Here is an 11,789-nt window from a genome sequence, read left to right as displayed (position 1 = left end):
ATAGAGATATGGTCTGAATTGTTGTACGAAAAAAACAATGGCAAGCAGCTCGCGACGGGTGACGCAGTAGCGCTGCTCTGCCGGCGACAACACCCTGCTACCATAGGCGACCACCCGTTCGACCCCCCCAACGACTTGGGACAGCACCCCCCCAATGCCCGTGTTGCTAGCATCCGTGTCTAGCAAGAAGGGACTCGCAAAGTCAGGATAGCGCAAGGGTGGGGCACCCACCACGGCGTCCCGGAGGGAGCAGAATGCAGCCTCCTCCTCCGGTCCCCATCGGAACTTCACTCCTTTCGCCGTTAGAGCGTGCAAGGGTTTTGCAATGGTGGCGAAGTGCTCAACGAATCGGCGATAATAAGAAGCAAAACCGATGAAACTGTGCACGTCCGAAACTGACGTGGGCGTCGGCCATGAACTGACACAGTCCGTCTTCGCGGGATCGGTAGAAATCCCCGAAGAGTCGACAATGTGACCCAAGTATCTAACGGATTTACGAAGAAGGTGGCATTTGGCCGGTTTAAACTTTAATTTAGCCGATCACATTCGCAAGAACACCCCTCTCAATCGCTGGAGGTGTTCCTCAAACGTTTTACTGAAAACAATGACATCGTCAAGGTAAATCAAGCACGTATCCCATTGCAAGCCCGACAAAACCAACTCCATAAGGCGCTGAAATGTCGCAGGAGAGGAGTGAAGTCCCATGGGTAACCGGTTAAACTGAAACAGGCCCCCTGGAGTCCGAAATGCTGTCTTAGGTTTAGACTCTTCGTCGAGTGGCAACTGCCAGAATCCGGATAATAAATCAAGAGTCGAAAAGTATCGCGCACCGGACAATGCATCGAGGGACTCGTCCATCCTGGGGAGCGGATACGCGTCGGCCACAGAGATCTTATTCAGGCGGCGGAAATCTACGCAAAATCGCAAGGACCCGTCCTGCTTTTTAACGAGCACAATAGGTGCTCCCCAAGGACTGGAAGAAGGCGAAATAATGTCGGCTTCTAGCATATCGTTAACGGCCGACTGAACATGTTCCTTCTCAGGAGGACTCAGTCGGAAGGGATTTAGCCTGACCGGTGCCGCATCGCCCGAGTCGTCAAGGTTGTCCCCGCGGTCAATCCCGTGGGTCCGACGGGTCTTCCTTGTATCCATGCTTGGAAGACCGTTTCACTTCTGACGCCAGTTGAAGTATTGGAAATGACGGCAGGAACTTCTTGACGGGTAACACACTTTTATTAAATCTTGACGTGTCACAATACAACGTGTGGTCTCTATTCTTCTGACTATACACTCCACTTAACTCGTGTAGACTCTATGCTTCTGGCTACGCACACTTCACTTGACTCGTGTAGACCCTATGCCTCTGGCTACACACAATGCACTTGACTCGTGTAGACCCTATGCCTCTGGCTACACACCATGCATTCGACTCGTGTAGACCCTATGCCTATGGCTACACACAATGCATTCGCCTCTGGGTTACCCAGAGTCCCGGTCCCGTTAGGACAGCGGGACTAGGTACCGCAGGGCCCTATCTCTTCATCCCCGTCTTCATTCTTCGCTGGTTACATACTGCCTTTACGCCTGTGTGCATCCCCTTTTATAGCCCCTGCTCACGGAAGACGGAGCTGATGCGGACGTCGACGTGAGCATCGCTCCTTATTTAACCAATGACGACGCGCTATCTCTACGATCCGTTTTCCCCCAGAGCGCGTGTTAACACTACTCAACCAATCACACCGCGCTGCCACCCGATCACTCCCTCTCAGCGCGTCACCGGCACACAGCCAATCAGCACCACGTAACCCACGACCCCGCGCTGACCCCTGATCCTCCACCGTCAGCGCGCGTCACCACATACACAGCCAATCACTACGCGCTGGCACACGATCCCTACCCCAGCGCGTATCACCACTACACGTGTATTGCTTTCTATAGACTGTAGGTTAAAGTCACTTCAAATAAACAGTAATACTCAAGACAATAACACGTGCTGTTTTTTTTACCTTCGATTTTTTATTGCACAATTTTATTTTCTAATCAAACGCGAGCAGCCCGCACGGCTTTTGGTACCTGACTGTCCGTTTCTCCATCTCTCTCTCCAGCCATCCAGCCAGCAAAATTTATTTTCCTAATGTAGTTTGCTAGTATGATGATCTGAGTATGATACGATAGCGTGATGACGCATCCCACTAATTTGCGTGGGATGCACACCCTGGGGTGAATGGTGGATTGGGAGGGAGGGCTGTTACATCAGCACCATGCAGGAACCCGCCTCAACGCTGTGGGATGCGTTGGTGATGTCATCCCTCGCCCACCAGGAAGCCAGGCAGACAGCCAGGAATCCAATCAGCAAAACTTTTGAAAATATACGTACAGTAATGGTTATAATTACATTGCAGGATCCAACAAAGACGGTCACAGTATTGTGTGGCGCTGTTAGAGGTGCTGCTTGTGCGGCCGTCTGGAACGCTTTTTTTACATTATTATGAAGCCACTGGAGCTCTTCACTTTAAAATAATACAAATTTACAAACTACTTTCTTTAGAACTGATTTTTGTGTTTAGTTTGTTGTTCTTCCCCCGCACCTCCGATTAGCCCAGTTGACTACATTCATTGCAATATAATTTCAACATACAGTACATACAGGCAGGCAGCCAGGAATCCAGTCGGCAAAACTTCGTGAGCCTTGGTTTAAGCAACGCCTGACTGCTTAAAAAACAGGCTATAGTCTACATTATAGACTGCCAGTACGCTCACCGAGGTTAAGAACCAGGCTACAGTCTACATTATAGACTGCCAGTACACTCACCCAGCTTAATAATCATTGCTACAGTCTACATTATAGACTGCCAGTACACTCACCAAACTTAATAACCAGGCTACAGTCTACATGAATGTTTTTTTTTTTATATTTCTTTTATTATTTCTATTTTTATTCACTTAATTTATTATTATTATAATTTTTCTATCTACGTGACTTTACCGAAAGAACCAAAGAATAAGAATATTGTGATGATGGTGGTGATCATAGTGGTGGTAATAATGATGATGGCGGTGATGATCGTGATGGTGTTGGTGATGATGTTGATCGTGGTTATGGTGATCGTGGTGATGATGGTTATGGTGATGATGATGGTGATGGTAGTGATGGTGATGATGATGGTGTTGATGATAGTGATGATTATGATGGGTTGGTGGTGATGATAGTGATGATAATGGAGTGATGGTAATGATAATGATCATGATGATCATTATGGTGGTAATGATGATGGTGGTGATGGTGAGGACAGTGGTGGTGTTGATGATGGTGATGATGATGGTGATGATGGTGAATCGCATGGATGAGGAGGCGTGGTGACGCGAGCGTGCACTGCAGGTGAAGGAGCGGCCACACGGACTCTGGGGCTGCGCTGATTCCCCACTCAGATTTCATTCAAATCCCTCAAACTTCCGCACCGACGACATCGCTCACGCACACCAACCTGAACCTCACCCTCCCCTTCCATGCTCAACTTACCCCTCAATTTTTACCTCACTCTCCCTTCACCCCACCCGCCCCTAACCCTCACCTTACCTCACCCTCCATTCAGTGCTGGATTATCCGAGTAGCAAAAGTAGATACATAATGCTATGGGTCCCGCACTTTCAAGGGCCCCATACTAAATTCTTTCAAGCTATCAATTCCGGTTCAGTGATTCTGCACTTGCTCTTACTATAGTACTATATATGAATGACTGGGTGTTTAAGGTTAGCGATTTGTAGTATTATCTGGCTGTATCACAAATTAAAAAATAAATTAAAAATTCTTAGTAAGTAAAAAATTGTGTTGTAATGTTTACGTTTTTTAATATTTAGGGCCCCTTTATAACATATGCTATACGCCCCGCACGAGCTTAATCCGGCACTGCCAATCCACCTTCCCCTCCCTCCTAAGCTCTCTTAGTAGCCCCCCCTCTCTTCCCTATACCCCCTCCTTCCAATTATCTCCTCACCCTCTCTTCACCATCACCCTCCACGCTCACCTGTCACCTTCCCTCACCTTCCTCTCCATTATCCCCTCACCTTCACCTTCCTCTCACCCTCACTTCACCCACTCCTTACGATCCCCCCCTTTCATCCGTTTCGTGGGTTTCTGTCTCGGTTTGTTGGGTTTCTATCTCTCCCCATCCTCAGGATGCACGACTCAGATCCACGATCTTCAATGGTTCATTATAACACTGCACCCACATCCCAGGGTAGAGCGGCTGCAAGAATTTCTGCCGAACCTCGTGAATCACCTCCATGGAGTCGGCGCGGTAAAACGTCAGGAGCCCCCCCTCCCAGTGCAGGTGAAGACCGATTCTGCGGGGGGAGGGGGCCCCCCTCACCGACAGTGCAGTCTTCACTCCACCATGAACTACTGAGAAGTTGTCGCCAAGTTTCTCTAAACACCATGACGCATCGTTCCCTCCCAGCCACTGTGCAGCCCCACCCCCTTTCCGTGGGATCGTCCCGTACGCGACTCCAACCCGCCACCACTGCGCGCCCTCCACATCCACCTCCCAGTAGTGGTGGCCCGACGAGAAGCTCTCACGGCACAGGGCTTGTGCACAGGCATCAAACCGGTGTGGGTGATCGGGGCGACCCTGGGAGGCATTGACCCCTGTCATCGTCCTGAGATCCGAGGAGATCTGGAGTTGGTTATGAGCTGAGTTTGTGTCCAGAGTCGGTGAGCGTCCGTCTGTGACAACAGCGATGACAACATCACTACAGAAAACCATCATCACCATCATCCACCATCACCACCATCAACATTACCATCACCAACCATAATCTTAACCATCAACAATAACATTACAAGCATCCTCACCATAAATATAATCAATGACAACATAAACATCACCATCACCACCATCATCAACACTATGAACATCAACAACATCACAACCATCATCACCACCACTAGCACCATTACAAACAATCACCACCACCATCATCACTACCAACACAACTATCCCCATCACCACCATCTTCATCACTATAACATCACCAACACGACCATCATCATTATAACCATTACAACGACCATCAAAACCATCATGACCACCATCACTACCATGACCACCATCACCAATATCATCAGTACTACCATCAGCGCCATCAGCAAAACCATCACCACCATATTATCACCAATGTCACTATCATTACCATCACCACGACCATCACTGCCATCACCACGACAAACACCATCACCAAACCCATTACCATTCTCATCACTCACATTATCACTAACATCAGCATCATTACCACCATCCTCATCACGACCACTATCACCATTATTATGACCATTACCAGCATCAGGAACTAATTTGAGGTTGAAACTGCCTAGCAGAGACCCAGGACTGGATCAGATATCACCTGCCACGGATGTTAACCATGGCGGGTAATCAAACCCAGGTAACTGGGTTTGTAGAGCAGTGTGCTAACCAGTATGCCACCGCTCCCCCATGCACAAATGCACAGACACATTCACAGGCACACACTGCATCTCAACATAACAATTACCCCTGACTCGTAATGCTGATTATTTACACAAGAACACCACACTTAGTCTCATGGCTCTGTTCAGTAGGTTCCTGGAATGGACTGTGAACAAAGACAGAGATCCTCTGTGTAGCTGTCACAGACTATTGGGACAAGTGCTGTCCGTGTTTCTCCATGAAGGCTGGCATAGCACACGAGGTGGGTGGCCAGCACCACGCCCGACCACCTTTGTCTCGCTAGTGGCGATTTTGTTTACACACAGCATCAGGTTCCAGGATGTAAACAAAGACATCCCCCGTGTAGCCTTTACAGACTGTTGGGGCAAATGAGCACCGTTGAAGGCTGGCACGACACACGAGGTGGTGGGTGGCCTGCACTACGCCTGGCCGCCTTTGTCTCCCTAGTGGTGATGTTTATACAACTCCAGGTAATTATTTGAGGCTGAGTCGACCTCGTGCACACACGGCATCATTTATTGTCAAGATGGCCCCATCACCCATGATTAACACTGAAGAACTCACACGGGAAGTGTTTCAAAGTTGTCTGCGGGTATTTAATTGAGGCAATGTCCTCTTGGCTGGGAGCTGATGGTGGAGCTGCTGTAGCCCTCCCTCTCCTGTGAAAGCAGAGCAGACATGGTCACTGTGTCACGCAGAGCATCGTCACTCACAGGATCATCACAGCTCCATCACATAGACGCTCATTACATCATTATCACGCGTGGGGTCGTCACAGATCCATAACACAGGCACTGATCAAACAAAGCATCATCACTCATCTCACAGTTACAGCATCACACATAGTTATCATTACCACATACAGCATCACCTCAGACAGCAAAACCACACAGCACACAGCATCACCACACAGCATTACTATCACCACACATAGCATTATCACATACAGCACCATCACACATCATCATCACACACAGCACCATCACACACAGCATCACCACACAGTCAGTGTCTCACTGTTTGCGCCCAACACTCAGTCCCATGTTGTAGTGTGTCGAGTCGTGAGTGATAGTCGTCTTTTTCCTGTGCGTCTCCTCCAGGTGCCCCTATGGGAGAGAGAGAGATGCGTTTCTGTGATTCTATCTGCAATTCCTTGTGATCAGTGGAGTTCTCACTGCAACACCGTGGGTGGAATATAAACCCCAAAGTCTTGGCTTATGACCCCATGATCACCAACACTGACTTACGGGGCACATGTTTCAGAGTGAGACCGCTTGATAGTCAACTAATAACTACTTTATTTTTAATTTTCCACGTAAGTCCCACGGAGCGATAGAGCTCTTTTTCAGAAGCGACCTGGCCACAAATGATAGCTCAACGAAGTGGTTCACCACGTGGAAATGTATAGCAGCCTAATACTCTAAACGTACGTTTTCAAATGTGGAGTGAAAAACTGGAGGACCCGGAGAAAAATCCATGCGTCCATGGAGGGAGACGTGAAAACTACAAATATATAAGGACGTCAGGGATGGGATTAAATCCACGACCTCCGGTATACCGGGCGAGGTAGTTAACATCTCGCCACCCTCATGAGGACAAACACTGATTTGCAAAACAAATGTTTCAGAGTGAGACCGGTTGATATTGATCTGTGTTGAGATTAACTTGGGACTGGTAATTTCTGGTGTTACCAATGCACATGGTGTAGGTCTTGTAGAAGTTATGTTCAAGACATAATGACATAATTAATAAGTGTATGCGACCTATTTATTTTAGCATCCCTAATGTGAACGATGAAAGTAGCGCATCCAAGTGGAGGTACACGAAGTAAGAAGCAGAGATGACATCGGATCGTGAGCAGGCGCTGGTGGATTGTTGCATCGCGGCATCATGAGATGTGGCAATGGCTTGGGGAAGCCTTTATCAATAAGGCGATAGATTATGGCTGATGATAATCATAAATACCGTGCACATTGTTGTTGTATGGTTGATTTAAAATGTGCAAATCCAATACCATTTAGAGAGAATTCATTTAAATGAGAAAATATGAGCTGGCTTTCCAAATGGCAGCCACTGGAGCTTCGATGCGAATCCATGAGTGGAGCTTTGTTCTCAAGCCCAGTGGATGCGAGCTCTCATTCAGGAGCCTCCCTCTGCTGCTGGTGAGAGGGCTCTGTGCCAATAGCGACACTGGAGACTCATCGCTCACCTGCAGGAACGCGAGCGAGTCCCTCTCCTGCGCTAGGGCCTGCAGGCGAGTGGCTGCTGCCTGTAGCTCGAAGATCTCGCGCTGGTAGTGAGCGATCTTCTTCTTGATCTGGGACAGCAGCTCGCGCCCTTTCTGCTCCGCTTGCTCTAAAGCCGCCTTCTCCTCCGCATCCAACGCTGCTCTCGCGCGGGTGAATCTGCCCGAGATTGAGGCCTTTTCATCTGTCATGGATACCTGCAAAGAGAAATAAATGCCACCTCTGGTCCATTGTGAAATGACCTGAGTGCAACTCTAAGGTGTCCAGACAGTGATACGAGTCTGCAGCACTGAGGCCTCCTTCTTCCTCTGCCTCTTATGACGCCACTTTGCATTTTCACTACAACACGATTCTCCATAACTGGCGGGGGCTGTGAGGCAATGAAATCATCAAATACCATCATGAGTACATTTAGCATCCATGTCAATGTCATTGTGAAAGGTTATCAGGACGATGCTTTGTTTACCTTCGCATGAAGCGAAGGGAAATCTGTAAAGAGGCTTATTGAAATGGGAAGTTAGGCCAATTCCTCCTTAAATTAATATTTTCAATGTGAGAGAAAACCACATGTATGGCTGAAGAGAGGGGATCATGAAACCACTTGCTATACTGCCACCTGGCCACCCCAAAGCTTGAGTGATGTCAGTATGATGGTGTACAACAGTCTATGTGTGATCACCAACTCTGCCACCAGAGTATTGGATAAGAGGTATGTACCACCTCATCTGACCAATATAGTTAACAGTCGTTGAAGTGGTAAGTTGTATGGAGATATGGGAATGTGGAATTTCCACCACTGCTTCAGTTTCTCAGTGGAGATGAGAACCATCTCTATGCTCGTCCTGATTATTGAGGTGCATTGACCGCTTTGTCTTTAGTCTCACGATGTGTTTAGAGCCAATGGAAATCCACGTGAATGAATGGAGTTGTTCTCCATCACAAACCCTACTCAGGGCAGAGTCACGGGGTCACAGAGTCCGGCCCAGACGCGGTACCTGCACGTCCCTGCGAGCGGCCTCCATCCGCCTCACGGACTCCTCCGCCTCCTTCCTTTTCTCCTCCACTGCCCGCGTCTCATCTCCCACTTGTTTCTGTGAGAGACGTCACCAGGGGAGACTCCACTCACTCTCTGAGCGTCCCCTCTCAACCCCGCTCCACGTGAACCCCTCCACAGTGGCGGGGGCAGTAGCCCCGGTGCAGCAATGGAGGCTTGGGGAGCAAGGGCTGCAGGGAACTGATTTCACGAGGAGCTCGAAGAGTGCGCAGGGTTTCCTAAGTAGTGGACAGAGCTACCTAAGTAGTGGGTGGGTCTACCTGAGTAGTGGGTGGGTCTACCTGAGTAGTGGGTGGAGCTACCTTAGTAGTGGGTGGGGCTGCCTGAGTAGTGGGTAGAGCTACCTCAGCAATGGGCAGAGTTACCTGAGTAGTGGGTGGGGCTACCTGAGTAGTGGGTGGGGCTACCTGAGCAGTGGGTGGAGCTACCTAAGTGTTAGGTGTGGCTACTGGAGCTATCTGGGCAGTGGGCGGGGCTACCTAAGTTGTGGGTGGAGCTACCGTGGATGGAGCTGCCTCTGCAGTGGGCAGGGCTACTGGAGTAGTGGGCAGGGCTACTGGAGTAGTGGGCGGGGCTACCTGAGTAATGAGCGGTTATCAGAGTGGTGGGCGGGGCTACTCAAGAGGTGGGTGGGGCTACATGAGTAGTGGGCGGGCCTATCCAAGTCGTGGACGGGGCTATCTGAGTAGTGGGTGGACAGGGCACCATAGTGGTGAGATGTTATCTGCCTTGCCTGCTAAACAGGAGGTCGTGGGTTCAAACCAGACCCTGATGCCTGTGTAGTGTAGTAGAATGACACTACTGTATTGGCTCGGTATGGGGGCTGTATGCAGGTGTCACGGGGGTCGTGTCGGGCCGTGACACTGCGTGAACCCAACAGGACACGTGACCGGATAAAAGCGGGCCAGGGGCTGTGCTGTTCTGGGCTATTCTGGGCTGCTGCTGGGTCATCTCTGGGGTGAAGCTCTCCTGTCTCCGCTAGTGGACCAGGCAGCGTGTACGGCTGTCCTGGTCCAGTGATGTAGTATCCCCGTGTGTTAGTTAAGTTAGGAAAGGTGGCTACCACCTTAAGTCGTTATGTTAAGTGTTAATTGTTATGTTACCTAATAAATAGTGTTGCCTCCAAAGTTCCAGTGTGCGCCTGAATTTAACCCACTACACCTGTATACATTCGACCCTTCCACCTGGCGGGATTTTGAGGCGCAGGCCCCCCGTGATCTAAAAAACCGCGTAAAATGTTTTGGTCTCCTTGGTCCCCTTGGCGAGCGAAGCGGTACAAAAAGATACGAGAAACGCGAGATACAAAGATCACTGCGAGGTCACTGCGAGATATCAAGTGAGAGGCTGCCGTAAACACGCTTGGTGCCCTCCAAACCAGTGCATAGAACCGCAGTTCTTTTCACAAACTAACTTTTAAAAAAAATTAATTTTAAAAAAATTGTGTATATTTATGGTCTGTGTCCCGCGCGTGACGTCACTCCAAATGAGGCCAACCCCCCTCATTAATATTCATGAACAGGTGGAGTCCTCCACTTGGACTCCCCCCACCTCATTAATAATCATGAACGGGTGACGTCACTCCACATGCCGCACCCCTCCCCTCATTAATAACCATGAGAGGGTGACGTCCTCCCCCCCCCCCCCGCCCTCATTAATAATCATGAGCTGAACAATTTTTCTATTGAATATTTCATATTTACTGCAATATACACCCGTCCTTGTACGTACAAACAAGCTAGTTCAAATATAAAATATATTAATATTATACAATACTGTACATATAAATAGTTACTAAACTTTTTGTGTCATCTGCTGGCCTTCGCGTGTCGTCTGCGGCTTTCGCAAAACTACCAAAAACTGCCCAAAAATGCCCATTTCATTTCTTATGCCGACCCCGAGATATATTAAAACCGCGATGGGGAAAGTCGCGATGCAGAAGGGTCGACTGTACTATGAATCTACCCTTCAAACACTCGTTGGAAAAATAAATTGACGGGCATGTAAAATATTAAATCCACTTTAAAATGAGTCTGAGCCACTCTCTGTGGTTTCGTTATAGTTAGATGTTGCTGTTGAGAGCCAAGGACAGAGTTCATCAGCTGATGCTGCGGTATCGTGGGTACTGCTCGGTGACCGTGAGAACCTCCTTCTCACCTTTCGTTTGTCGTGCTCCACCTTCAGAGTGACGAGCTCGTGCCCTCGATGATTTACAGTGACGGTGCAGTCCCTGCAGACGAGGCGTCCGTCGTTAACGCAGTAGAAGAGGTACTCGTCTCCATGCTCCGCGCACCGTCGATTCTCCAGGTTCACACCGGGCGACACCAGGACGTGGTCACTAAACTTTGCCAACTGCCGGTGGGGCGCGACGTGGGTCATACAGAACGACGTATCACACTTGAGGCAAGTCTTCACTGCAGGCTTCCTGCAATGATCGCAGCAAACAACAGAAGCAGCAGCATCGGCAGCCATGGGCTCAGCCACTCGCAGCTGCTCGATGAGGTTAGTGAGCGTCACGTTCTTGCTCAGCTTGGGCCTCCAAGGGAAAGTCACTCGGCACTGCGGGCAGGAGAAGAACTCGGCCGCATCCCAGGCGTCTTCCACGCACTTGAGGCAGAACGAGTGGCCGCAGCTGAGCGTGCAAGGGCAGCGGAAGGCGTCCAGGCAGATGGGGCAGGTCAACTCCCCTGGAGCCGCGCTACCACTGGGAGCCGCACTCGCCATGGCCCTGTGGCTTCACTCTGAGACGGACACTGACTGTAGCACAGGTAGTCGCTGGCTGAAGCTCAGGCAGTCTCTGGCTGGAGCTCAGGCAGTCGCTGTCTGTTTCTCAGGCAGTCGCTGGCTGCGTCTGAGACGCTGAACGAGGAACAAGCCACGTCAATAGGTGACAAGGAAGCAGGACGTCTTTCAGTTTTATTTGCATATCATGAGATATGCCCTGGAATGTGTTGACGTGTGAGCGAGTACAGACGTCTCCATTCCAGGGGTGGCTTAAAAAAGAAGACT

General features: G+C 49.6%; 1 protein-coding gene across 3 annotated transcripts; it reads right to left on the bottom strand.

The window, feature by feature from the left end:
• Nucleotides 1-3,993: 3,993 nt before the first annotated feature.
• On the bottom strand, nt 3,994-11,542 carry LOC133339110 (E3 ubiquitin-protein ligase Midline-1-like). 3 transcript variants are annotated; one of them, XM_061547231.1, is made up of 6 exons: nt 10,938-11,542; nt 8,725-8,820; nt 7,693-7,926; nt 6,501-6,589; nt 6,048-6,142; nt 3,994-4,723 (listed from the first exon to the last, which is right to left on the bottom strand). In XM_061547231.1, exons 1-6 carry the CDS (start codon nt 11,502-11,504, stop codon nt 4,173-4,175), a joined length of 1,632 nt encoding a protein of 543 aa, XP_061403215.1. In that variant the 5' UTR covers nt 11,505-11,542; the 3' UTR covers nt 3,994-4,172. The 3 variants fall into 3 exon arrangements, with proteins under 3 accessions (XP_061403215.1, XP_061403216.1, XP_061403217.1); XM_061547232.1 differs by lacking the exon at nt 8,725-8,820; XM_061547233.1 differs by lacking the exon at nt 6,501-6,589 and having other exon boundaries at nt 4,610-4,723.
• Between the last annotated feature and the right edge of the window lie 247 nt (nt 11,543-11,789).

The sequence above is a fragment of the Lethenteron reissneri genome, unplaced genomic scaffold, assembly GCF_015708825.2.
Source record: "Lethenteron reissneri isolate LAM-NWPU_2019-01 unplaced genomic scaffold, ASM1570882v1 scaffold_1640, whole genome shotgun sequence".
NCBI lineage: Eukaryota > Metazoa > Chordata > Hyperoartia > Petromyzontiformes > Petromyzontidae > Lethenteron > Lethenteron reissneri.
This window is presented reverse-complemented; position numbering and strand designations above follow the sequence as displayed.

Excerpts from the sequence above, each read along its gene's own strand:
- LOC133339110 (XM_061547231.1), bottom strand. The coding sequence starts at position 11,504 with ATGGCGAGTGCGGCTCCCAGTGGTAGCGCGGCTCCAGGGGAGTTGACC. Across the intron at positions 6,590-7,692 it reads ACTCGCTCGCGTTCCTGCAG|GGGCACCTGGAGGAGACGCA; the intron begins GTGAGCGATGAG and ends TCTCTCCCATAG. Across the intron at positions 4,724-6,047 it reads AACTTTGAAACACTTCCCGT|ACGGACGCTCACCGACTCTG; the intron begins GTGAGTTCTTCA and ends CTGTTGTCACAG.